Below are 26,823 nucleotides of genomic sequence, written 5' to 3'. Positions count from 1 at the left end.
GGGCGGGGGGGGGGGGGGGGGGGTGGAAGCTCCACGACTCAGTTGGAGGTGTCCTGGTGGACACTGCTGGGCTGTTCGGATGGAGGGCAGGTGGACGGGTCTGGCTCGTCCTGCGGTTGGCCTGCAGACACACCGAAAAGGGACATTTACAGCTGCTGCACAGAACCTGTGTAAGAATGTCTCTGCAGCGCAGGCTAATGTTACTCACGTCAAAGTGGTGCGGGGTGTAAACTGCACCTCCTGCCAGCTCCTCATAGCCGTCCGTCAGGTGTGTAGCACGGTGCAGGGTATCCACCTGTTCCACACGTATGCGAGTTCATTTCAGCACACACGCACGAAGCCGCACCCACACCTGTAGCCTAGCACGGGTAATTACACCAAGAATGGCATTTTCTCCTGTTTACCAAACCAGACTGACTGTTCGCTAAAAGCAACAACAAAAAAACCAACAACAGTGCAGTCACCACGCCAGCCCAGTGGCATTCGACTAAGGCAAGCCAGAGACCAAGTGCGGTTCATCGCGCGGGCGCCTGACTCTGCCTGCTCATTCTGGACAAACAAGTAACATCATCTATGATTTTGACAATGCTGTGCTATTGACTGGAGGGTTCATGAGATCTCCAGTGGCATTTCCAAGGCCTTCAACATCCCACGACATTTTATTAATATTCCAGTTCTCAGTGGTTCCTGTGGAGTGGGAATGTGACACGACTGTGATTCCCCCAATTCTCAAACCCCACCGACATGTCGCTCCCGTCAGCCCAACGTGGGTTAAAAAGTGCCGCTGATGCCAGGCAAAAGTGCGACAATTCACGCTCTCCAGGCTCGAGCAGCGGCCAGGATTATTCCCGATGGACCACGGGAAGCGGATTGGGATTCTAACAGGAGAACCCTGTGAATCGCAGGACCAGAAAGCTGTACAGTTTCAGTTGTGAGTTCAGAACGTTGAGTTTGCGGGATGTGTTTGGATTTTCCACATCCAACACCACGCGCGCTGTTGCAGAGCGCGGGGTGACCGCAAGGCCATCTCTGTGGCGCTGACGGAGGACGTCTCACGTGCCGCCCGCAGGGTTGCTGGGACGCAGGGCTGCCTGCATCAGCCGTGGAAAGGCACCCAAGGGTGTGCCCATGGCGTGGAAACAGGTCGGGTGCTGTTCCGTACCCCCAGCAGTGAGCCTGCTTTGTTCTGGAGGAAAGCCCGGCACAGGGCCAACGTCTCCTCTCACGCTAATCGCCAGTCAGATCATAGCAGAAAGGAAATAAAACCGGTCGAGGTGTGGCAGCAGGAACAAAACTGGGCGTGCCGTGGCAAATGCCCAGTAAAATGCCAAAAATCACTAGTACCAGTATCAGTTACTAATACCATGCGTGTGCGTATTGGTGCACTTGGGTGGGGAAACAATAAGAATCACCGTGTTTCATAATAAACAGACTCAAGGAAACATTCAGTGTCACAAAGATAGAAGCTACTGGCATTCCCCACAAACAGCCGCCCTGAGTTTACACAAGAAAAACCACCCACTACACAGTAAGTACGGAATCAATGGTAATCGATAAGTCCACGGTATGGATGTCACAGTCCGTTAACCGGCGCCGAAGCAGGCGCCGTAAGGTCTATACGAGCGCGAGCAGACAGCGTGGCACCAGAAAGGACTTCACGCCAGCCGAAACAGGAAGCTCTCTGTAACATCTCGCTCGCCAGTCACGCAAAGTCGACTAGAGATCACACCGGTCCTTCCTCCACAAAGCCCGTGGTCACGGATCCACCGGACCGCGTCAGACAGGCTGACGGGCGAGCGGCAGGATGGTCGGGCCAGGGCGACGGGTTGGAGGTACCTGAGTTGGGGGTTGCTGGGGAGTTGGCCTGGCTAGCCTGCGCCGACGCATTGGCTGCGTCCACCGCCGTCTTCACGGCGTACAGGTTCGCCTCCTCCTGGAACTTGCCGATGTTCTTCTTGTACCGAATTCTCTTGTTGCCAAACCAATTAGAGACCTGAAACGGAGTCCTTTAAACCTTAAGTCGTCTGATCAGACGAGTAAAGATTTAGCCTACGCACTACTCTCAAATATTCAAATAATATTCAAATAATCAAATATTCCACACACATACGTGCTTGCTGTGAAGAGTCTGTGTGGCAGGGCACAGCCAGGGCGACTCACCTGAGAGACGGTGATGCCACACTTCTTGGCCAACTCCTCCTTGGCCTCCTCGCTGGGGTAGGGGTTGGACAGGTGGGAGTAAAAGTACTCGTTCAGCACCTCCGTCGCCTGCTTGTTGAAGTTGCGTCTCTTGCGCCTGTGGCCGCAACAAATGATGCGGTCAGTGATGCTTTTAACTCTCAACTCCAGGCGCACGCACACACACATGGAAGCAGAATTATCTCTCTGTGTGTGTGTGTGTGTGTGTGTGTGTGTGTGTGTGAGAAATCTGGGGTTTCTCATTCATGTCAAAAAAACCCTCTAAGCTTGACCTCAGCAACCAAAAGGAAATCAAAGTGAGCTTCCTCCCCCCCTCCTACCCATCTAATACAAGCTGCACATTTTGAAAGAACACAAAGAAGCAGCGGAGCGTTCCCTCCATACGGCCGTCCTACGGTGGAAGGAGACGGCGCGGCCGCGTCACGCACCTGGCGTCGAGGAAGCGGGAGCGCAGGATCATCACGGCCTCGCACGTGCTCTGCTTCAGCTGCATCTGGATGGAGCTGAACTTGCGGTGGATGATGGCCACCATGCGCTCGATCTCCTTGGGCGAGATGGGCCGCGTGCGTGACTGCTCTCGCAACAGGTTCATCACGTGGTTGGTGAACTCGCTGCAGGCCTGAGAGTATATTTGTTTGTTTACATTTATGGCATTTAGCTGACACTTTTATCCAAAGCGACTTACAATTATGACTGAGTGCAGCTTGAGCAATTGAGGGCTAAGGGTCTTGCTCAGGGGCCCCCAACAGTGGTAGGGCTTGAAACAGCAACCTTCTGATTACAAGTCAAGTACCTTAACCATTGAGCTAGCATTCGTGTCACATCAGGTGACGGCGTGGTGTACAGTGGGGAGATGCACTCCTAGCTGGCATCATGCTAACCGACGCCAACAAAAGGGAGACACCTGGGAAAGTTGCGCCACCCGTTCAGCGACAATTATCGTCCTTACAGAGCACAAAAGCAGCAGCTCCGTAACTCGTCAGACCCTGTGTTTCCACTCCGTGGCCCTTTGTAAGAACAGAGCGCGGCAACCTGTGCTGTGGTAACACCATCAAACTCCAGTAACCCCCAGAGAACCCAACACTGTTTGCTTGACTGTCAGCGTCATTGACTAGTTAACAAAAGGTTAGACGCCAACAAAGCAAATCGCCCGTTACGCTGGGCAAACGTGCGCGGCACGCGTGCCTCTCACCTGCTCGTACTTCTCCAGCTCTGAGTGGTAGATCTGGCGGATCTGCGCCAGCTTGGCCCTGTAGTCCGAGTGCTCGATGCTGCCGTCATTGGGCGAGCCGCCGGCTGCTGCAGCCGCGGCCGCGGCCGCCGCCGAGCCCCCACCCTTCTCCGGTCCGGAAACGCCCTCGGCCAGCAGCATGTTGTCCAGGCGCATGATCTGAGGGTCCGGCGGGTCCTCCTCCTGCACACCTCTGATGCTCAACACTGTGGCACAACACGACACACGGGCCGCATCAGGAGCCGCGGCGATGTCCGTAGCGCACGTTACAGATGTTAATTCCATCCGTATGCTTACTTTTAAAAAAAATAAACAAATAAACAGGAATAATTCACAGCCAGATAACATCAGCCGAGCGAGTAAAAGAACTGAGGATGAAGGGAACAGTTCTGCTCTCGGCCAGTAGAGGGCAGCATGGTGCCTCAGTGACAGTGGCCAGTGGAAGGTGAGCATGAGGCATGGCTGGAGTAATGGGAGAGCATGTGTTGTCACTAGCGGCGCCGGCAGCCATAAGTACAGCTTTCATCGGCAGCCACGCTGCAGTGCATTACCCCGAGACCCCCCCCCCGTCATCCCACGGGCGCAGGCATCTCTCTCTCAGCCCCTCACACGCTCCCCCGCCAGCCCGATGCAAACGCGCGCCGCTGCCGAGGGGTAGCCATGTGAGACAGACAGACAGACAGCAGGGCTGTGTGCGCGCGCGCGCGCCTGTGTCACGAGACGGTAAGGAGAGCCGGTTCTAGAAAATCTGCCGCGCGACGGCAGCTAAGGACGGCATTCCTGCGGCCAGCACCAAGCGGTGAGGTCACAGCTCTGCGCACTGCTGGTGTAGCCAGTTCCTGATGGGTTCCAAAGAAATGGAAGGAAAGGAAAGGCAAAGAACCAAAAAGACAAAACAAAAGAAAAAAAAAAAAAAAAGAAAAGAAATGAAAGGAACGAAACTAAAGAGATGGAAAGCACAAGTGGACGTCTCATGCACGCGTGCGTCCTCCACGCAGGATCTGCTAATGTGGCTCTGATGATTGTTCCATCCAAAACGAGAAAATCAAAGCCCTTCTTTGTACTCTTCCAAACTTTTAACTGATGCCACATTTTTAGCTGCACCCACTGATACCATCCCCCCTCCCAAAACACAAACGCTCTTCCACTTTCTTCCCCTCCCCAAATAATCTACTTCTCCTTTAAAAAAAAAAGCAGCTTTTTTCCCCCCTCCGATTACACTTTTCTTTTTGCTCCTCCTCGACTCTTCTGGGTCCTTCCATTCAGGTTCCCCCTTTTTCCTCCCTCCCTCCCATTCCTCCTCATGGTTCAGGAATGCAGCGTACCCAGCCGAGTGAACTAATGACCCCGAGATCGCCCGTTCCTCCCTCGCCCCCTCTCCGCTCTGGCCAGTAAAACTCCCAAGCCCAATAAAAAACAAGAAGAAAAACTTTTTTTGGAGGGGTGGGGAGGTGTACATTAAATCAGATTAAGCGTCTCTGCGCATTTCTGCGGAGATTGCGGCTGCGTAGCGACTGCGGCGCGAGGCTGTTCTTTCTTCTCGCTCTTTTTTTGAGTGGAAAAACGATTTGGACCGCCATGCAGTCGGCATGGAGGAGGGGGAAAAAAAACGAAAGAAAGAGAGAGAGAGAGAGAAAAAGAGTGCATATGGTTCAGCACACAAACACTGGTCCGGCGGCCCCAAACGATCTCCCTGGCTAACCATTTCCTGAGCTGCCCGGGCAGAAAGCACTAAAAGCACAGACTGGATGAAGAAAGCTGCTGTTTCATCAGTGCGGGACTTGTGCCCACCGCGCGAATCCCAAACCTCCACCGCCCCCGCCCGGTACCACGCACTGCGCCCTGCAGCTGCAGACCCCAGGAACGCTGCCCCTGCGATTCATGCCCCCTAATCATCCCAATTAAGCCGTGATTGCTAATGATCGCGCCAACAGCCCCGGCCTGCTCAAAGCCAGGGTTACGGGTGCCCTGTTTAAACGGCTCTTCCGGCGTTCGGATTCAGCGCACCTTATGGTGTGAAAATGACTCCGAAACCCATAATTAGCTGCTAATTAAATGGCAAATGGTAGAAGACAAATGGCGGAATACCCGTCTACCTCACTGGGTTTGCCTCCTGCGCGGAGGCTCAGAGGCGCAGCCTGCCAGTTCACGGTGTGTGAATGTTTGTGTTTGTTAAGAGGATTAATAAAGCCAGCCTGTAAATCTTTCAATTAGCACACTTCATTAATATAAACACACCCTCATGCTAATGAGATAATGCACATTTTAATGTGCTACATCTGTCCAAGTTGCACTAATATCCTTCCATTAAATTCATGAACCTTCAACAAACGAATAAAACAAACAACTATAATTAAACAAAACAAGTCACATATTTCCAGATTTCTCCAATACAATGTTTCAAAAAAAAAAAAAAAATGCAGAGGTGTGTGCGCGTCTCTTCCTTACAGGCTTGTTGGAACATGTGACGTTAGCATATAGAGCTAGTCAAGTCAATCTATGAAATATTCAGCGAAAGCAGCTGGGTTTGACTGCATACATAATCCCCCTCACTTCAGGCCCGGACGATGGAGCTGTGCTGTTCAGGTACCCTACAGGTGATGTGTTAAGCGCAGACGAAGCCATTGTGTTCGCTGCTTCTAGCAGTATATTAATGGTGCCATTTTCAGTGCATTACGAGAAACACAGTCCATCATGGCTGTGCTCCCAGCTCCTGCTCAGCCTGCTTTTTGCCTCCGTACCGCTTAACGCTTTCTGTCTCACTCTCTCTCTCTCTCGCATCCCCCATTTCACTCTGGCCTCTCTCCCGCCAAACACCCCCCACCCCCTCTACTCCCCGACTCCCCCTCTCTGCACCCCAGCCCCCCCGGTCTCTCCCTGTTCTCCATTTCAGTCGAGTTCTCCATGTGAGCCGCAATCCCTCATGCTGTCAGCCTCTACCCTCCTCCTACTGCTTCCCTCCCTCTCTCGGTAGACAGACAGGATTAGCATTTTAATTGCATCAGCTCCCTTGGGTATTCACAGCCTTTCACTGGGAGAGTGTGAGGGAGCAGGAGAGAGGGAGAGAGAGGAGGAGAGAGAGAGGGGCAAGAAAAGGGGGAGAAGGAGAACCAAGGAGAATGGGGTGGGTGGGGGGAAAAAAAAAAAAAAAAAAAGGAGTCACAGGAGGTGATCTAAAAGCACGATGGAGATGAGAAGAGGAGAGAGAGGGATAGAAGAAAGGGAAGAAAGCACAAAAGGGAGGGATGAGCGAGAGCGAGCGAACACCGGGAGGGAGAGGGGAAAACGGGGTGATCACGGAGGTCTGGAAGCAAGACTCCTGCCTTCCGATCGCCTCTCCGCCCATAAACCTGCAGAGGAGGACGCGAGCAGCAGGGGATCCATTTCTGAGCACAGAGGAGGATCCCATAGAGTCCAAGTGGATGAGAAGACGCTAACCGGAGGGCCCTCAGCATACGCGCCAGTGTTATTACAATATGTGAGGGCAACAAGTAACAAAGAGGAACGTTTTAATATCGTGATTTAGTGATATAGCTGCCCAAAGCCTACCGCCATTGGCCTACTAAACACTGTTATTCTGAAGCGAGTTTTAATGGCCTTGAACTAAACGTTGTCTGCAGGAGTCTGTCGGCGAGTCTTGCGTATACCATCAATACACGTGGGAACTGTGAGCTCAGGCACACAGGTTATTTTCACAGTGCTGTTCATACGTCACGCAGTACTGAAATGTACTCTGAGTGTATAATTGAAATATAAAAAGATACATTAATGGTCTGCCATAGCACCCATACCAATCTTCACATTAAAAGTTCATGTAAAATATTCCTTTAATGAGCTGTGAAATGATTCTTCTATGAGGAGAAAAAAAACAAAAAAAACAAAACAAAACACCCCTAACATTTAAAAACATGGCCAATGCACATTGCTTGTCATAACGACTTGGGGGGGGGGAATCAATCAATCAATAATCGTATGTTGCTCATTGATAAAGGTTTAATGGTCATTGCACATTAACAGGTAAATAAACAGGATGAGCAGTGACTGATAAATCAGACAAACATAAAACATCTTAGGCAACATAAAAAAATAAAAAAAGGCAAGACCCGGGTTGGGGGGGGGGGGGGGGGGGTTGGAAGCGAGAGAACTGTAGAGTGAAAAACAGAAATAATAAGTGAAAGACATCAAAAGTCAGGTTTTTACCTCAAGAGACTGTGAAGGAGAGACAGACAGACAGACACACACACCCGTGCGTGCGTAAGGAGAGAGAGAAAGACTAAATGAGGCAGGTTGAATGGTGTTATGTGGAAGCACTCGAGAGAAAAGTGTCTGAGGCAGGGAGGAGGAGCTTGGTGCTGAACCTACCGGTCAGCTCTGCCTCCAAGCAGCTCACGTTACGCTCACGTTAAGCAGTGTGTCGGGTTTATTTAGCGGAGTGGAGGAGTGGCGAGTGGTCAATGTTTACACAGTGGGGTGCGATGAGGGTGTGAAAGGGAGCACTCACACCTTCAGCAAACACATGGCTCCGGCCTCGCACGGCATTAATCAACCCTCAATTAACAATGCGCTCGGCCAGCGAGTCCTGGACACACCGAGACACAGGGCCAACGTTCCTGACCTCGCCAGACGGTGCCGCATCCAAAAACAAACGCACACATAAGGCCCGGAAGGGACGGGGCCCCCATGGACTCCTGCGGATGAGGAGGAAGGGGACGAACAGCATGTCCACCGCCGCGATGCGTCCTTCCTGTGGCCACGCCCCCGCGCGCGCTCCCCGCCTCCCTGGCTCATCAGCACAGCTGCCTTGCCTGCTAATTAGCGCCGCCTCTTAAGGAGCTCCTAAAGACCTTGTGAAAAATGAACGCTCATTTGAGAGGTCGTTAATTTGCACTGCTATGCAAATTAGGTGGCAATTAAGCAATAGATCAGAGGAGCAGCCCCACATTTATAACGAGCGAACGAGCGACACGACAGAGCCGAGTGCCGAGGCCAGCTACCCAGAAGGCCGTGCAGCATACTGAGTGTGCGGTGCCGTGGAGTGAGGTCGGTAAAGTGGGTCGGCCTGGCCAGGGCGGAAGAGTCCACCCCCCCCACGGTACAAGGTCATGTGAGGACTTCATAAATCTGTCCCTCGCGGCTCTACGACGGCATATGCTACATGCACCTTTGCATCTGTTCTGACACCCTCTTGTGAGGCAAACGGATTTTCCGAGATTAGCGAGCGGCTAAGGCATCCTCCGGGTGTCGTCCATGCAAAGCCCGGGGCCAGGAAGCCATTGATGACCTCTGCCTTGTCTGAACAGCCGTGCCCAGCACGCCAGCCTCAGAGAGGGAGATTAGGCAGGGCAGTGAAAAGGTGCCTATTAATTGCAATTAAATCATCATTAGTATGGATTAGGATGCGGAGCCTACAACTCTGCCCCATGCTGCGACCACGGCAAAGAAACCAACCCTGCCACGGCAACATTTACATATCTATCATTGAGGAGACATTGGTTTCTTGCAAAGTCTGGCCCTAGACTGGAAGGCAATAAATGTGAGTGTATGCATGCATGCATGCATGCATGTAATATTATTTTTTATATATATATATATATATATATATATATATATATATATATATATATATATATTATTTTATATATGTATATATGTATGTATGTATGTATGTGTGTGTGTATGTATGTATGTATGTATGTATGTATGTATGTATGTATACACACACCACAAAAAACAGAGAAAGAGAGAGAGAGAGAGAGAGAGAGAACTGGACCTGGGATACTGATCCACTTCGGTGAACTGGTATGTGTTCAGATGTCATGGAACGTTTATTAACTAAATTAACTAACTGAACATACGACTCAAATGTGTGCACCAGCCCACTTCACAAAGACCACTTGAGCGGAAAATAAAGACGTCATATCTGGATCTTCTGTTACGGATTTAAAAAACCAGCCACAACATTCCAGAATCTCATCAACACTTCGGCCTGCAACACTGTATTCACCTCGTTACCACAGTGTTACAAGATGCACAAAATAACTTTCAAGTATTTATCATTTCAATTTGATAAAGAGTATCGCAATATTTCAAATGATATATCGTTCCAGACCTAGCAATACTGTGACAGCATCGCTGAGCCCCTTGTGGCTCAGGTCTACCGCGAACACCACACAGAACGGGAACGTCTCGGCGGCACACGCCGCCCCAAGCGCGCTCCGTGTTCGTCCGTCCTCCCTCCCGAAGACGTCAGACACCCGATTCCTCTAGGAATAATGTAAGGAGGAAAGAGACGTCCAAGCCCACACAGTTGCAGGCTGAAAGGGAGAGTGCGAGGTGATGCTCGCGCTCCCCCCCCCCCACCCCCTCTTATGGGGGTGTGGGTGTGGGGTGCCCGTCAGGGCCAGGGGTCTGGGCGATATTAGCCGTCCGCCAATCCGGCGTGGCGACTGGACACAGAGTAATTACTGCTGCTCTTGCAGCCTCATCAATCTCTCTCCATCCTGCAACCCCCCCCCAACCTCGCCCGCCTCTCTCGCGCCTTCTTTTCTTGCTCTTGCCGCTCCCGAGAGGCGAATGGAGGAGAGAAAACCGAATTGGAGTGTCGGTGTGGCGGGTGAGCACGCGGCCTGGGCGGGATCCTCGTACGACGGTATGAGGATACTGAACTGCAGTGCACACGTGAAAGGCAAAAAGGGGGGGGGGAGAGAAAAACAAACAAACAAACAAACCAAAAACAAAAGGCGCCGTCCGTGCTCACGGCAGCACTAAGTGGACTGCATTAGGCACAGAGGATCGCGCAGTTGGAACGGCCTCGGCAGAAAGACGGGTGGAGGGAGCCCGGCAGAGTAAGAGAAGCTCTCTCCCTGGCTTTATCCAGTCGTTACTCTCTCCTCGTCCCTCACTGGCTGTTCTTCATGTCCCTCCGTTTTGGCCAATCCCTCTCCGTCTCTTCCCTTACCATGTCTCTCTAGCTTTGTCTCTCTTCCCTTGCAGTGTGTGTGTCTACACCTGCAGCTACCTCTCTTTGTGCCTCTCTCCACCTTCGCTGTGGTGTGTGTGTGTGTACATGCATCCCTTTTATTATCCGTGTCTCTACCTTTCTGCCTGCTTTGCTGCTGTGCGCGTCTCTCCAACTGTCTGCATCTGTGACTGCTGAAAGCGTTTGTCTCTCTCCACCATTTCTGTGGTCTCTCCCCGCGAGTCTGCCTCTCTAATCTGCAGTCTCCTCTGCACACTGGGTGTGCAGACTTGGCCTCATAAAACATAATAGAAGTCTGTGGTTTCTAACAACTCATAAACTTTTATGGGAGAGTTGAAATTAAGCTCTCTCAAGAACGGATAATAATTAAAAAACTCTTAATTAGGCCCGTGATTAAGTGGACTTCAGGAGGGAAACTCACGAGCGCTAGGATTGGACAGCCAGTTCACAGTCCAACCTCTATGAAAGCGCACTCAACCCTACTATTGCAAAGAAAAAGTACATAAGCATTTACTAGTAAAGAGTACATAAACCAACTTCTTGCATTAACTGACAATAGTACAATAAAGACAGCGAACTAACTCTGGAAAAAAAGCTGGATTTGGGGCATTAAGGTGGCTGTTGAGACTGTTAATAACCTGCATAAGCAAGGCGCCCGAGCAGGATCTGGGCAGGCGTTCCGTACCCACCGCAGACTCCAGTATCAGCTACCAGCAAGCAGGCTGGGAACGTGTCCAGCCTGCGTCCGGCAAGCCGCCTCCTGGGTCAGACTAGGTGATGTGGGTGGGGTGGCGTAAACAAGCAGTGCAATGCCAGCTGGTTAATAATTCACTCGTCCTCTTATGAGCAGAGCAGAAAACCTCCTGCCATCGATTAAGTCGCCGTTTCTCCGTGACGCAGAACGGGTTGGGCCACGAGGCGCGCGGGATGGAGCAGGGTGGCGCCTGGGTCGAGCCAGCGGGACAAATGCAGGACCGGCGGGGGACCCTGCCCTCCAGGGCCCAACGTGCATACTTGTGCAAGCGGCAGGCAAAAGCAAGAGAGTGAACGTTTGAGTGTCGAGTTACAGCGCTCAGACCCGAGCGAGTCGAGGCAGGTCACGGTGCCGCGTAAACCAGCTCGGGGTGGATCACAATGAAGCTGTAAAGTTGAAGCAAACCAACACTTGGGGTTTTCCATTAAACTGGATTAATCTTTCACACGCAACTCTTATTATGCAGAGTCATTGCTTTTCAAAAGCCACTGTAGTACTGGTATGGCAAATATATAATACTCAAGCTCGTAAAACGCAATTTAATGCGCAAGACACTGACATCAATTCCAGTTCAAGCAAGAAGTTCTCATCCAGGACTGATCTACGATGGTCTCTACTGAGTAAATGGGAGAATGGCGATTACACAGGCAAGATATTTAAGCAAAAATAAACAAAACGCTAATACATGTTTACAAGGGATTTAGCACACAAATATGAAAGACGACTGCTGGAGAAATAAATAAGTCCAGTCAAACACTAGTCTAATAATGAGACTCTCAGTGCTGAAGTCTTCTGAGGCACAAGCTCTGGTTCTGGAGGCCAAATAACCCACGAACCCGTCTCCCGCCCACACACACTACCCACGTTTTGTTTTGGTTTTTTTTTTTAAATCAGGGGATTTAAGCCTGACTCGAGTCATGAGCCGATATCGGTGTGTGCTAGAAAGCTAATCTGGCCGCTTATATCTGCTCGTACTCCGGCAAGGCAACTCAACTGCAAATACAAGTCTCATGACCAGTCGTCTCAATTCTGCACTGTAGCAGCACGGCAAATACTGCTAACGAAAGCGCAGCCTGTGGAGGCCGCGATAACCGGCCGAGGGTGACGATCCGGGCTCGATCCACTACGACCCTATGAACAAAACCAGCGTGGCGACAGATGAAATGCCTGTCTGGTTGCTTACTAGCAAGCAGCCATTTTGAGCTAGCACCTAAAAGATTGGGGGCGGGGAGACTGAACACACCTCTCCCCCCGGCTCCGGTCTCGTGTTTTTGAAGGACATAAATGAACAAAACGTGCATTATATACATAATATACATATGAGGGCCACTTAAACAGGGGACACACACACAAAAAAAGGAGAAAATAATGACAAACCCGGGGAAGGACATTTGAGGGGAACATTTCCTTAACAATAAAACAACTGCAGCAGTGCTCAGAGGAATTCAGCACCCCTCCCCCATCACCATTACCATATCAAAGCCTGGAGTTCAGAGCAAGTCTTCTCTTTCAAGAATGAGAGCGAGAGCGAGAGGAGGAGGAGGAGGAGGAGGAGGAGGAGGAGAGCGAGGCAGCGGGGATAGACCCGAACTCGGGCTGCTTTCATCTCTGCTGTTCTGTGCAGAGATGTTGGGGGGGGGGGGGGGGGGCGCGTGTGTGTGCGCGCCGATGGTGAGCTGACAAGAAAGAAAGGGAACGAGTCAGAGAGAGAGAGAGAGAGAGAGAGAGAGGGAGGAGTAGAAAGCAAAAAGACCAAGTGACTGAGCGAATGAGAAAGAGATCAAGGGGTAGGGGGGTGGGCTGATGACTGCTGTCAAAAACCCACTAGCAGCAAGTGGAGGGGGGACCCAAGACACTGCCTTGTTTAACGCACATTCCAGTGGGGGAAGAGCCGGGGGAAGAGCCGCGAAAGGCCTCGAGCTGGCCGAGAGCTACCTCGCGAGCCGCGCACTCTCAAACTAAAGGCACGCTGTCTGTACGGGGCAGGGGAAGGCCATGTCTCTCGCTACGACCACAGCTTCCTTTTAGCTGAAACAGTCATGCCACAAGCCTGAAGGTTCTGCGCCTACTTTCAGCACTGCGCCTCTTTCCCAGGCCTGCTCTCAGCTGGCAGGCTAAATGTGAAAATCAAAGTGAATGACATTAGGTAAATAAGACAGCGGGTTGCCCTAGCAACAGGGACAAACCCCCCCCTCCCCTCGTCCCCCACGCCCTCCCCCAAGCTTTCCTCCAGCCAACCCGTTTCTTGCATCTAATTAGGGGGGTGGAGGGGTGGCGAGCCGCGTTATTGACAGATCGCCACGAACGGGCGGCCGCTTGATGTTTTTAATGGCAGCGACTCAACGCGAGCACGTTTGCCGGAGGACCGAGGAGGAATCTCGGAAGGTAAAGGGCAGGGGAGATGACAAAAGGTCAGAATGAACACAAAACGGCAGCGAGGATGTGTGCGTGCCAAAAGGCACACACACACAAAAGAAAAATGGACCCGAGTACTGTATAGATCGCTGTAAGGAAGGTCCAGGTCCAGGCTATTCCTGTGGTGATCAGTATACGGCACACACTGGTCAAGGCCAAAGCATCTTTCACAGTTCGGCCTTTTTAAAGCGGACTGGTGCAGTTCTAGATGGGGTCAATCGCTCGAGCTCATCAATAGGCGCTGTCTGGATGTCTCGTACAGGGGAGAGAAGACGGTGGACACTCCGGGCAGCCTCTGCCGGCCTCGTCGGCGCGGACGGAAGCCAAGCTCGGGTGCATACGCGCTGCCAACAGCGCGGTGGTTTCAGGGACTTTGGTCAGGCACGCTCAACGTCGTGCCGCTGCTGACAAAAAAGAGAGGCTCAGAAGAGCTGAACGCAGAGGCGTTCGTCTGCCTCGACACCGTGGGAGGCCACACAAGGACAAGTCATGTCTGTGCACGTCATAGACCTCTGCTCCTCCGTATGATCAATTATCTATCAAAGAGATTTTTTTTTTCTCCAAAAAACAAAGAGAGAGAAAAAGAAGAAGAAGAAGAAGAAGAAGAAGAAGAAGAAGAAGAAGAAGGAGCGGTTGCGAGAGAGTGGAGTTACACTTCCAGAAAACTCACATAATCTTAGAGATGAAAGCAGCGTAGAGTTGAAAGGAGGGAATGACTTACCAGTCTTCTCTTTGATCTCACAAAGAACGCTGAAGAGAGCCGGCTTCATTCGGTGACAGTTCAGGGCGTGTTTTCTGCAAAACACAAAAAAGAGAGAGCGAGAGAGAGAGAGCGAGCGTGTGAGCGAGCGCACCAGTGTTGTTCAGCCTCCCAGTACACACACGAAGGACACACACGTAGTGACGGACAAAAAAAACAAAACAAAAAACCCCGCAGCAAGGCACAGGGCCGACGCTGCACGTGGCGTTCGGGGACGGAGGGCTCGTGTAACCGGGAAACCTCACAACGTGCAAGGTTAATCTGAGAACACACATGCTTTATAACACTACACTTAAAGCATGTTACTTCCAAATCTGGAAATTTGTCAAAAACGAAAACAGACGAAACAGCATTCGAATAAAGGCCTCCGAGTACTTCCCAATTTACGTACGAGACATTACTGACATCACAACACTTCAAAGCCAAATTGAACGCGTTTGAGATGACGTCGCAAATTAACCATAGGTGGCGCTGTGGTCGCTGTCCCTGCCTCTCGTTAGCTGAATGAGAGGTGAACGGGCCAAGCTCAGCTTCAGGGGGAAGGCGGGTAAACAGACCGGCCCATTCGTGCATTAGTCCCGCCCCTTCCTCAACCCCCACCCGCGGCACCGCCGAAGACCAAGGCATGCAAATCTGAGCAAAAACATCTTCCTCCGGCCCGCACAAGCAGGGCCTGTGCACTCCTGTCGGTCACGTCTAGCAAGCATCTCTGTGAAGCGCAGCAGCAAGCGGATTAACCGTGTCCCAAAAGTAACAATCCAACATTACACACTCTGCGGTGGTCGCGTCTTCGCCGTCAATGAAAAAGGAAGAAAAGAAAGAAACCCCCCCCTCCCCCCCCCAAAAAACAGATATGTTTAGCAGGCCTGGCTAATACACTTACTGAACAAGTGGTTAAGGTGCTTGACTAGTGATCAGAAGGTTGCTGGTTCAAGCCCCATCACTGCCAGGTTGCCACTGTTGGGCCCCTGAGCAACGCCCTTAACCCGCAGTTGCCCAAGCTGTGTTCACTCAGAACTGGAAGTTGCTTTGGATAAAAGCGCCAGCTAAACGGCATAAATTTAAATGTCATTTCCATCTGAAGTTCTTTTAGTGACTGACTGTGGTCCGTGTGCCCTGGTACCGGAGAGCAGCCAGTACACCAGTCACTCTACAAAACGAGTGCCGTCTCACTCCTTTTCAGATAGAGGCCGTACACCCAGGGACGGGAGCACGGAGCCTCGCAGGCGCCTTTCCATCAGCGACCTGGCCGTGTCCGGGACCGGACCGCCGCCTCTGGCTGCTCGGCTCATCTGGGACCGTGCGCCGTCTGTGAGCCCCACGCCCTCGTTTTGTCCCCAGCAACAGAGGAAGCAGAATTTCACTTGCGCTCCCAGCAGCCTCAGTTATGTGCTGTTTCTCTCTACTGAACGTTTGCTCTGGTCAGCGTAATCTAAAGACACGCAGGGGCTCTGAAATGAATAGCGCCGTGACCGCCTGCCTTTATCAGCGGCTATCAGTACCTTATCTCTTAGCTGGGAACCAGGCACGCGAATCTGAAATTGGTCTTCCTCTTCACAATGACCTGGGCTATGTGGAAATAAAATGCCAGAGATTCTCGCTCTGGAAGTAATGAGTCCTGAGGGGTGAAGGTGTGAGAATAACCTATGCCTTCCCTTAGTCTGCGGCATACCCTGCACTACCTGAAAAAGAAGCTAATTAGCGCTTCCCCTCTGAAAGCAAACATATTGGTGTTCATGACAAATAAGTCTCGCATACCAAATGTGTGATACGCCGGTAGCATATCATGCAGTAATGTGTCATACAAAGACAACAGTTAGAACAACAGGCTGAAATGAATGAGGTCAGATCGGGGTGGGGGGGGGGGGGCCCACAAACAAACCCCAGACTCATCGCTGATGCCCCAGGGCGTGTGATTATTTACCTGCTTCTCAGGAGAAATCGGTTACATTTCAGGTACAAGACAGAACGCATCTGCAAAATGAAGCAAGCAGAACAGCACCGGCAGTAACCGGTGAAACCCTGGAACCTTGGTCGCAAAAACAGGCTTGTACAAAACGACATGGCTGAACCAGGCCAAACTTTCAGTGAGGGAGGGATGATGGGAGCCCAGGAGCAAGAGTGAATACTTCGGTTCGGGCACACGGGCGACACTGGGACAACAAAGAAATGATGCGTACAGACAAAATGGGAAGGATGAGCAAAAACCCTCACAGGCCTAGCTTTACCCGAGGGTCCCCGAGCAGGCATGTTCCTGTGCGTCTTTGGGGGGTTTTTCCTCCCCCCCTGGTTGCAGGAGGGGAATGAAAGCCTGCCACAGGCATGGAAGGTATGAGCGGGGGAGGGGCGAGAGGGTGGACATGCAGGCCGGTACTGACCTGTGCTGGACGCTGAGCGGCAGGGCGCCCCCTGCCATGCCCCCCCCAGCGCCCCCTCCCTCCGTGGGGTCGCCTCTTCCGGCCCACTCGGCCGCTCCCTCCTCTGGCCAGCATCTGGACACAGGGTGACAGGGTGAAAGGGTGGAGGCAGCCGACGCAGGGCGTGACGGCGCCTCCGGACCGCGCACACTCCCCCCCCGCCCGCTCCGAGCCTGCCGGGGCGAGGAGGAAGCCCACGCATCGGACGGGGAGAGACTGGCGGGTCACGTGACTCGTCAGCGGACCTGCGAGAGCAGCCGCACACCGAGCGCGACGCAGCCGGTTGACCAACATTCCAGGACGCTCCCTCACCACCAAAACGCCCGAGCCAAGTACAAAAGGTAAGAAACGCAACTTGCTGGTCTCTTGGCTGAGGATGCAACAAGAATGGACGAAACAGTGAACAAATCTCTGGTGAATAACTGGCGAAGACTTTGCCAACTACCGGCAACCCGGCAGCACCAGCTCCTGCTACAGAGGTTTTACTGATCAGGGCTGGGTTTCCCAACAAAGAGCATCGTTAAAATGGTAGAGCGAGTATTGCACAGAACATTCTCTCTCTCTCATTTAAAATGATCTGAAGAATACAGTGATTTCGGGAAACGGCGCGGTGTTTGCTCCCAGGTCTGTTGAACAGAAGGTCGGTTTTCTCTCCCTCCCATCTTCTTCTCAATAGTATCATCAATTTGGTTTAGGGTTCACATCAGGGCCTGCAAAGCAGCACTTAGCACCGACCATTTATCAAGTCCAGGTCGCCTACGCTACGGTTGCAAGGTCAGCCAAACACTCCATATAAAGCTCAAAAACAGCATCGAAATCAACATAAAAGGTTTCAGCTTTTACACAGCCAGATTTCTGAAGACGACCCCAAAAATGATCTGTGACTCATTTGAAATGCACTTCCTGTACGATCGCTTGCACCTTTATGCCCACCTCAAGACGCTTCCATAAAGACGCCAAGCAATAGGCCCTCACAGCACTGCAGGCTGGTTTTAAAAGAGCTTTCATATGCAGCAAGGTCTTCCCTCCCTCCTGATAGTTTATCTTGGTCTAAAATATGTAGCAATGGGTTTTGACAAGCCCCTCATTTCCTCAAAGGTTTGAGGAGGAAAATGTTTTTAATTCACCAACCTCTTAAAATAATTCTTGTATATACGGATTGTTTTTCATGAACGATGAAAAACATCTTTTCAGGCAATTAAAAACGTGGATGCTGCGAGTTATTTTCTATACCCTGTATGTGGTAGTGTTGGGACAACTATTTAATAAAAACAGACACAGCAAATGCAAAACCTTAGCATGGAAAAACAAACTTGACTGGACTTGAACAAGGTATTTGCAGGATAAAAATATTTCCGATTTGTCAGTAATCCTTGTGCTGAAGGTTCTGATCTGCAATGAGAACCTCAAGTCCATTTAAAGCACATGTTGGACTAGATCACCCATGTTTCTTTGGTCAGGACGATATGTTGTGTAATGTAAAAACAAACATTATCTACTAGTTTGTTTGGCTTCATCGATTTGTTTTTAATTTTTAGCTTTGAGCCTTGTTTTAAATGCTTGAATTATCTTAACAGTTTTTTGGCTTTCATTGTATGGCACTTTGGTTGACACTAGCTGTCTTTTAAATGTGCTATATAAATAAAGTTGTCTTGTGCATTAATATAACAGTGAGGTGTTTTAAAAGAAAACTGGATCGCACAACCATGACAAGCATTACATGTGCCACAAGCCAACTGCACTGCAAGCAAGAGGCGCAGGGAGCAGGCTCACAGACAAGTTTATGAGAACCTGAGATCATTTCAATGTCTTATGGCATCAGCGCTGATTTACAGGGGGAGGTAAACAGTTGACCGTACTACATAACAGAGCCCCAGCAGTGTTAACTGGGAAAAGTCAGCCAGTCGCCAGCCAGCCTCCTGAAGGGCTGGAGTACTTTAAGTCTGAGTGAGGAGGGGATGGGGTAGGAATCTCCCCCTCAGCCAGAAGGCAGTCCACTTTTGCAGCTGGACACAACAATCTGGCAAATCTTGGTTCTCAACCAATTTGTTATTTGATCTTTGTGGTTGTGGAATTTGTAACAAAGCACACCAGATCCGTCACACTGCAAGGTCTGTAACTGAACCAAACATTTTTTTTTTGGGGGGGGGGGGGGGTGTTTACACTTCAGCTACATGTTCCAATTTAACGTTTGAGGATTCATTAATTTTAGAAAGATTATTAAATATGAATATATCTTACATAGGCTCCAACAAAGTGAAAATAAGACCAAAGGAGAAATCATTTTGATTTTTCTATCCTCGTGGCATGCTCCGATATGAGAGTAATTTGTGATAATAATGTAGTGCAACACCGTCCAGAGTCGCACTTGTCAAGAACCACACACAAGCCGAAGCGCACGAGCGCGCCCGTCCAAGTCACGTGCGAAAACTGAAATCAAATCACAGCAAAACAATGGACATTTACAGGAAGTGGAGTGCTATGAATCCTTTAACTTGTAATTCAACCGTAGAAAGCAATATCCTTGCGTTCATAACCTGCCCGTGTACCCCCCCTTTACATCTCATTAATAGAAACTCGATTTGCGGACAGCTGCACTCGCGTACGCATTATAGGAGAATTGATTGCGCCCAGCACACAATGAAAAGGATGAACACCAGGGAGGAAGGGGGGTTGAAAGAACTGAATTAATTAAGAGAACCAGGTGGTCAAATGGTTTGGCGGAAAATCACAAGCTAATGACACATCGGGAGGCATTCACAATCCATCAAAAAAATATCGTTTGCGGAAATTCTGAATTCAAGCGCTATTCTGCGCACCAACCAGAAGACCCACACCAGTCCTGCAGGGTGCACAGGACGGTCAGTCACACCACGGCCAACATGTACAGACTGCGATGCCCAAATCTTTCAAATAAAGAACAGTGAACGTCTCCTCCTTCGGGCCCGCATCGCAACATGAAGCAGCCCGACAAACATCAATTTGATGGCCGTCCCCGCACGACGGCGATGACTTAATTAAGAACTCCCTGATTATCTATGCTAATGACAAGGTAGCAAATTCATCAAAGTCATTTATCTACCGGGACCCACGATTTGGCCGGCACGTACTGAAACCAAACGGTTTCACAGGACACGCGTTGTGAATAAAAACGCTTAACGCTCGGCTGGCCCTCGTATGGGTCAGACTGACCACATGCACTTACCATATTCCTCCAGAGAAACCCGTCTCCAAAAACGCTTGAGCAGTGGTTATTACTCCAGACTCTGTAGTATAGCTGGGATGGAAGTTACGGCGTTTTTAATGCCCGAACTGTTTACTTTGGATCACTAAAGTAAATTGCTTTTATAATCATTATACTGAAGCAATAATGGTAGGAAAGCGTCGTTGTGCGTGTTGTGTGAAATGCAAGGACGGGGCAGAGAAAACTAACTGGGATGCAGTCGGAACATGAAGAATTTTAAGAACTGTTAAACAACTTTTTAAAGATGCCTCCACTTGTGTTGACCCAAGATGAGAACCACGTAGCATAGGTACAGCGAGCGATTCACGAAAAAAAAAAAATGCTTTAAACTATACCACTGCGTTCACACAGAAACAACAGTTGACCTCTCTGAAATCCGACAGTCAAATGCTAACTGAAAAGTCCTGGGAATAAGCGTATCTATATATATATATATATATATATATATATATATATATATATATATATATATATATATAAAAATTTTTTTTTTTTTTTTTTTCAGCATTTCATCTCTCATGCCTTACCTCGCCTGTGCCTCGTCCAGGCTCTCGTCGGTGATGGCCATGATCTGCTGAAGGATATCCCCGATGTCTTGCTGTGGCTGACCGAGGGATTGCTGCTTCCGAACCGAATCTGGGTCGCCTACGTCGGCTTGCGGTATTCCGCCGAGTCCTAGACCCGTCATCATTCGGGTCTGATCATCCATACTTTCAAAGCAACCTCGCCGTTTTCCACCACAAACGAAAAGGGGGGGGGGGGGTATTTACAATGGAGTTAGGTACCTGCGTCCGCAATCATGTACCAAGGCCCACGAAAATCTATCAATAACGATCCTAAAGAGGATTAAAAGGCACATGCAATTAAATCACACGTGAAGAAAAAACGGTAGGCGACGAAGTTGTGTGTAAAAACCGCTGTTGAACGGGCATGGATGTTTGCGAGTGGCTTCACAACAAAAAATATGGGGGGAAAAATCCGACCACATGCGCTTGCTCAAAAAAAAAACGGCTGTGATCGGACGTAGCAGTGGCACAGAAAATCAAATCTTGAGTGAGTCGTGCCGCAAACACTGAAAGCACAAGCAAACAGTCAAAAAATAAAAACGTACGATCCAACAAGCTACATCAAGTATCCCAGATCCAACGGTTCAGAGTGTCTCGGCAAAACAGTGCGTTGTTGTCGAGTAGGTGAGCGGCGAGCAGCGCATCGTTATCAACGACACCAGACCAAGTCCGTGCAGGAGCCAATTAACTCCCCATCCGCTAGGCAGAAACCGCCAGTTTTGAAATAAAAGTCGCGAATATCTTTTCTGAGACCGTCGGGAGAAAAAAAAACCCCAACAACCGATCGTCTGGTTCTTGAGATTATGGGAATGCACGGTGTAAAAATCGACCAGAATCCACGGATCGAGAAAACCAACCATAAAGGCTGGTGAGCTAATTGGAAAAAGGCTTCGTCTCGGTATGGAAGGGGAAAAAAAGGCAGCGACGAAGCTCGGCGACTTTGTTAACGTGCAGTAGATGAATCGCTAGCTGGCTCGTACGACACTACCAGGGCGAGTGGAAACGTGCACGCCAGAGAACTGACGACGTCTCGGTTCTCGGCGCAACGAAACGCTCCTTTCCTCGCGGAAATTAAAAGGCGCCTATCAAGCCACCATTCTGCTGCCCTCTTTAGCCGCGAGGCCGAGCTAGCGAGCGAGCTACATCAACGCGCCCGCGCCCGGGACTGGAGCACACGGCTAGCTCGCGCAGCTCTCCTTAAAGGCACAGATCGAAACGGAGACGACGCGGACGCTGGACGCACGCCACGGAAAACGCTGCGTTCACGGTTTAAGATGGAAAATGCTCAGCTCCATCCCAGCCGACGCGCCACTTGGTCTCTTTTTTTTTTTTTTTTTTCCCCGCAGCCTTGCTCTCGCGCAGACGACTTTCCTACTCCAAAGCGCACCGCTGTCTCGCGCGTTCGAGCTAGTCGACACGAGCCGCTACGTCATTGTCCATGAGGAGGTTGTCGTATAATCTGAAACCTCTAGGGGCACAATGGTGAGACCCCTGCAAATCTACATCCATGCCCCTTGATCAAAAGGGGAGGTATAGCCATCTAAGCAAGCTAAATTGCAAAGAATGTCACATAGTTCGCGTTTTAATGCGTCGCTAACAAACCAGTGTGAAGTTTTGTTCTGTTTTGTTTTGTTTTGTTTTGTTTTGGGGTTTTTTAAATAAAAATTATAACTATTCAGTCAAACCTGTGAACAACCGTTCAAGTTGAAGTTCTTAAACCAACGATAGCTGAAAGTTTAACAAACGCGCTTTTTCGTGGTTTTAGATACAGCAGATAAATATGATGATAATTAAACGACTTGAGAATTTCTTGGCAGCTCATTTAGTGACTACTGACTGGGGCCTGCAGTGGGCTGTATTTATAACACAAATATTAACGATCTTGGACGAGTGCATAGGTATACTACACATGACGGACATCAGTGCACAGCCTTATTGCCTTATTGCGCTCTACAGTCTTTGTGGATATTGCAGGTATGGTTCAAAATGGGACAAACTGTCTGGACCAGAGTTAACCCCAAAGGACTCTAGTTTCTGGAATGGTTGTGCGCACTGTAACTGTTGTTAGGATTCCCAAACAAAACTTACATGAAGTACTGCTCTATATTATGAAAACAACAAAATGAAGGAAAAACAACAACACATTTAGATGTGTGTGTGTGTGTGTGTGTGTGTATTCTAATTTAACTATTGTAATTCAGTATTAGGGAGGTCTGATGGAATCTGCAAGATGCAGCACGATTTAGGAGATTCCTGGAAGTTCATGAGACCGAGTATATAAAAATCACCCAATGAAGAAATACATCATTAAGAACAGCACTGGATAGAAACACTTAATCATTCATGTTTCCTGAACATGGGCTAAAACTATTTCTGGATTAACAGACAGCATCGTATTGCATTGAAAATTCTATTTAGCCCAGGACTAATCTCAGTGTGTGCCAAACTATCGTTCTCAGTTCTTCATAATTGAATAATAATAATCTGAGGTTTTGTGGCCTGGACATCTAAAAAAAAAAAAAAAGCATTCCAGTCCACCTAAATATTAGGCATGTTTTTTTTCCCACAAATCATGGATTTCATTGTTTTTATCAAGTGCTAAATCAAATTTTGTAAGGGTTGATCAAAAATACTCCAACAAATGGACTCTGTCCACCCCCCACCCCATCTGTTATTTTGCAAGTGTTCGGACAGAAGATTAAAAATAAGTCGTGTCCCCCCCCCCCCCCCCCCCCAACCTTTTTTTTTTTTTTTTTTTTGCAAACGCGGACAATTTTATGGCAGTTCATCAGTCTGCGGAGAAAGACAGCCTTCTTAGACAAATGGCTGGAGGAGCATACGGGAGAGCGGTGGCCTGGAGCACAGCGGAGGAGGCAGACGACGGCAGCCCGAGGAGGGGAACGGGACAGAACTGGCCGTAGTTTATGCTGACGCTCGACACATCTCTCCGCTACAATCTATGACTAATCAATCTGAAAAGAGCGCGAGGATACGAGGGAGCGGGCGAGCCATGACCTGAACTTATCCCAGCACGCTGTTAGGCACCCTAGATGAATTTGAGTTGTGAGGGGGGGGATCCACCGTTTACCTAATCTATCACCATTTTGCCCTGAATGATACATCTAGTGTAACAGTACTACAGTATTTCAGTACAGCCCGAGCCAAGTTGAGAGGAAGAAAAATCGTGAAAGTGATCAAAAGGAAACACAATTATAACATGTCCAAAAAAAGACATTCAATCAATAAGCCAGAGTTTCTTACAATTTGAATATTTTCATTTCAAGCACTGCTGAATTCACATATTCACATAACTCATGTCTTAGAAAACTGTAGAGTTCAGACAGAGCTTATCCTTAGACTGATATGGACTTGCATAGGTTTCTAAATTATTCCATTTGATTTAAACAATCTTTTACCAAATATGAAAAAGGTTTACATGCTAATGGATTTTTCCTTTAAAAATGGGTGTACTGATTTAAGTGAAAACTACCTGTCTCCCTGAGAGAATTGTTTTTTTTTCCCCTCCATCTTAGCCTGAATAGGTGTCCTCTTTAGCTCTTTCTGAGGCAGATGCACGCTCAGCCCACGAGCAGTCGGCCTCATTTTCATCTAAATAAGAATCGATCTCTAGCTGTGTGCCACCCACCCCCAATGCCTCTAACTTAACCCTACTTTTCTCCTACACCTCCTCCACATCACTACGCATACAAAATACTAATCAACGCGCATCAACAAGGAGCTCATGGAGATGGAAAGAAGCTGTGGGAGATGGCCGAAACCGTTACTGCTGCACCCAGAGCCTTAGCAATTTGATCCATCTATGCCGTTGTCACGGCGGCGAAGCTTGTTGCCCTCGCTGCACTGCTGTGGGTACTCAAAGGATCACCTTCACAGCTTCCTGTCCAGGGGTTCTCAGATTCTAAGACAAGTAAACATCATCTCAAATGGCCAGCCCGGACTGGATGCTTATCAGTTTGAGAAGCCTGCATTGTTTCTCCTGATAGGGAAAGGTGAAAAGAGTGGGAGGTGGGGTTACACGAGGGAAGATGTGAATGAAAAGCTGGCGCGTGAATCGCGGGCAGTGTTAGTGCTTCGTTCTGCCTCAGTACCCCGGTGTCACTGGGAGGAGAGAAGAGAGGGGGGGTGGGCGCGGTGGGGGAGGGGAAAGGACAGATTGGTCATGAGGCACAAATGGGTGGCGAGAACATGAGGCAGGAGAGCAGGCTACATCGAACTGGAAACAGAGGCTCCTAGAGAACAAGTTTCTTTTAAGCTGTACAAAGATTGTTCTCTTGCGCTCTTGAGCGAGTAAGGGATCGTTTATTTGTCATTTTAGAAAGCAAGTGGCAAGGATGAACATCTGAGCAAAGAGTATTGCGTTCATTATACATATGTAGACTTTAGTTCCTGGACACAGACTAATGTTGGACTACAGCCAATTTAAGCTATTAAAATGCTTATCCAGTGAAGATCCTTTTTGATCCAGGTCAAGACTTGATCTGTACGGGGGAAGATTGATCTGTGTTCAGGAAGTGAAGACATCTTGAAGCACATACCTTAATTATTTAATCATGCTTATAAAAAGTATAAAAAGTACTTTGGCAGGCTTATGAAAAGTTGTCTATGTTTCTGTCTCTCTCACACACACAGGGACATTTTACCAACTCAAAAACATAAAAAACGCAACCAAGAAAAGCAAAAGAGGCACAGAGGTTTAAAAGGTAAATATCAGTACAGCATGACAATGTACAGGTGCATCTCAATAAATTAGAATATCATCGAAAAGCTCATTTATGTCAGTAATTCAATTCAAAAAGTGAAACTCATATATTATATAGATTCATTACACACAGAGTGATCTATTTCAAGCATTTATTTCTTTTAATGTTGATGGTTATAGTCTACAGCCAATGAAAACCCAGAAGTCAGTATCTCAGAATACTTGAATATTTGAATATTGAATAAGACCTATTCAAAAAATTATTTTTAATACATAAATGTTGGCCTACTGAAAAGTATGTACAGTATATGCACTCAATACTTGGTCAAGGCTCCATTTGCATGAATTACTGCAGCAATGCAGCATGGCATGGAGGTGATCAGCCTGTGGCACTGTTGAGGTGTTATGCAAGGCCGAGTTGCTTTGATAGCGGCCTTCAGCTCATCTGCATTGTTATATTCCTCTTAGCAATACCCCATAGATTCCCTATGGGGTTTAGGTCAGGTGAGTTTGCTGGCCAATCAAACCAGTGAGACTGTGGTTATTAAACCAGGTATTGGTACTTTTGGCAGTGTGGGAAAGTGCCAAGTCCTGCTGGAAAATTAAATCCGCATCTCCATAAAGCTTGTCAGCAGAGGGAAGCATGAAACGCTCTAAAATGTCCTGGTAGACGGCTGCGCTGACTTTGGACTTGATATAACACAGTGGACCAACACCAGCAGATGACATGGCTCCCCAAACCATCACTGATTGTAGAAACTTCACACTAGACCTCAAGCAGTTTGGATTGTGTACCCCTCCACTCTTCCTCCAGACTCTAGGACCTTGATTTCCAATTGAAATGCAAAATTTACTTTCATCTGAAAACAGGACTTTGGAACACTGAACTACAGTCCAGTCCTTTTTCTTCTTGGCCCAAGTAATACACTTCTGATGTTGTCTCTGGGTCATGAGTGACTTGACACAAGGAATGCAACAGTTGTAGTCCATATCCTAGATACATCTGTGTGGTGGCTCTTGAAGCACTGACTCCAGCAGCAGTCCAATCCTTGTGAATCTCCCTCAAATTCTTGAATCGCCTTTTCTTGACAATCCTTTCAAGGCTGCGGTTATCCCTGTTGCTTGTGCACTTTTTCCTTCCACTCAACTTTCCATTTATATGCGTGGATACAGCACTCTGTGAACAGCCAGCTTCTTTAGCAATGACCTTTTGTGGCTTACCCTCCTTGTGGAGGGTTTCAATGACTGCCTTCTGGACAACTGTCAAGTCAGCAGTCTTCCCCATGATTGGGTAGCCTACTGAACCAGACTAAGGGACCATTTAATGGCTTAGGAAACCTTTGCAGGTGTTGTGCCAATTAGCTGATTAGAGTGCGACACCATGAGTCTACAATATTGAACTTTTTCATCATCAAATTTTCTAGATACTGACTTTTGGGTTTTCATTGGCTGTAGGCCATAATCAACATTAAAAGAAATAAATGCTTGAAATAGATCACTCTGCGTAATGAATCTATATAATATACAAGCTTCACTTT

The 26,823-nt window shown here is 48.9% G+C and overlaps 1 protein-coding gene across 2 annotated transcripts; it reads right to left on the bottom strand.

Moving 5' to 3' along the window:
* Positions 1–22,184, bottom strand: pbx4 (pre-B-cell leukemia transcription factor 4). Of its 2 annotated transcripts, XM_035525108.1 has the most exons (9): positions 20,527–22,184; positions 16,717–16,830; positions 14,300–14,373; positions 3,392–3,636; positions 2,628–2,818; positions 2,161–2,296; positions 1,837–1,993; positions 209–295; positions 1–121 (listed from the first exon to the last, which is right to left on the bottom strand). In XM_035525108.1, the coding sequence occupies exons 1-8, from the start codon at positions 20,706–20,708 to the stop codon at positions 252–254; spliced, it is 1,143 nt and encodes a 380-aa protein (XP_035381001.1). In that variant the 5' UTR covers positions 20,709–22,184; the 3' UTR covers positions 1–121; positions 209–251. The 2 variants fall into 2 exon arrangements, with proteins under 2 accessions (XP_035381001.1, XP_026873111.2); XM_027017310.2 differs by lacking the exon at positions 16,717–16,830.
* Between the last annotated feature and the right edge of the window lie 4,639 nt (positions 22,185–26,823).

Source organism: Electrophorus electricus, chromosome 4, assembly GCF_013358815.1.
Source record: "Electrophorus electricus isolate fEleEle1 chromosome 4, fEleEle1.pri, whole genome shotgun sequence".
NCBI lineage: Eukaryota > Metazoa > Chordata > Actinopteri > Gymnotiformes > Gymnotidae > Electrophorus > Electrophorus electricus.
The sequence above is the reverse complement of the archived record's forward strand: the minus strand, read 5'-3'. Positions and strand labels throughout refer to the sequence as shown.

What these genes read in the sequence shown, in the direction of transcription:
- pbx4 (XM_035525108.1), bottom strand. Translation starts at nt 20,708, where the DNA reads ATGGATGATCAGACCCGAATGATGACGGGTCTAGGACTCGGCGGAATA. An exon ending in GTGGCATCACCGTCTCTCAG is followed by an intron (nt 1,994 to 2,160) that starts GTGAGTCGCCCT and finishes ACTCCGTTTCAG; the next exon opens with GTCTCTAATTGGTTTGGCAA. An exon ending in CCCAGCAACCCCCAACTCAG is followed by an intron (nt 296 to 1,836) that starts GTACCTCCAACC and finishes CGTGTGGAACAG; the next exon opens with GTGGATACCCTGCACCGTGC.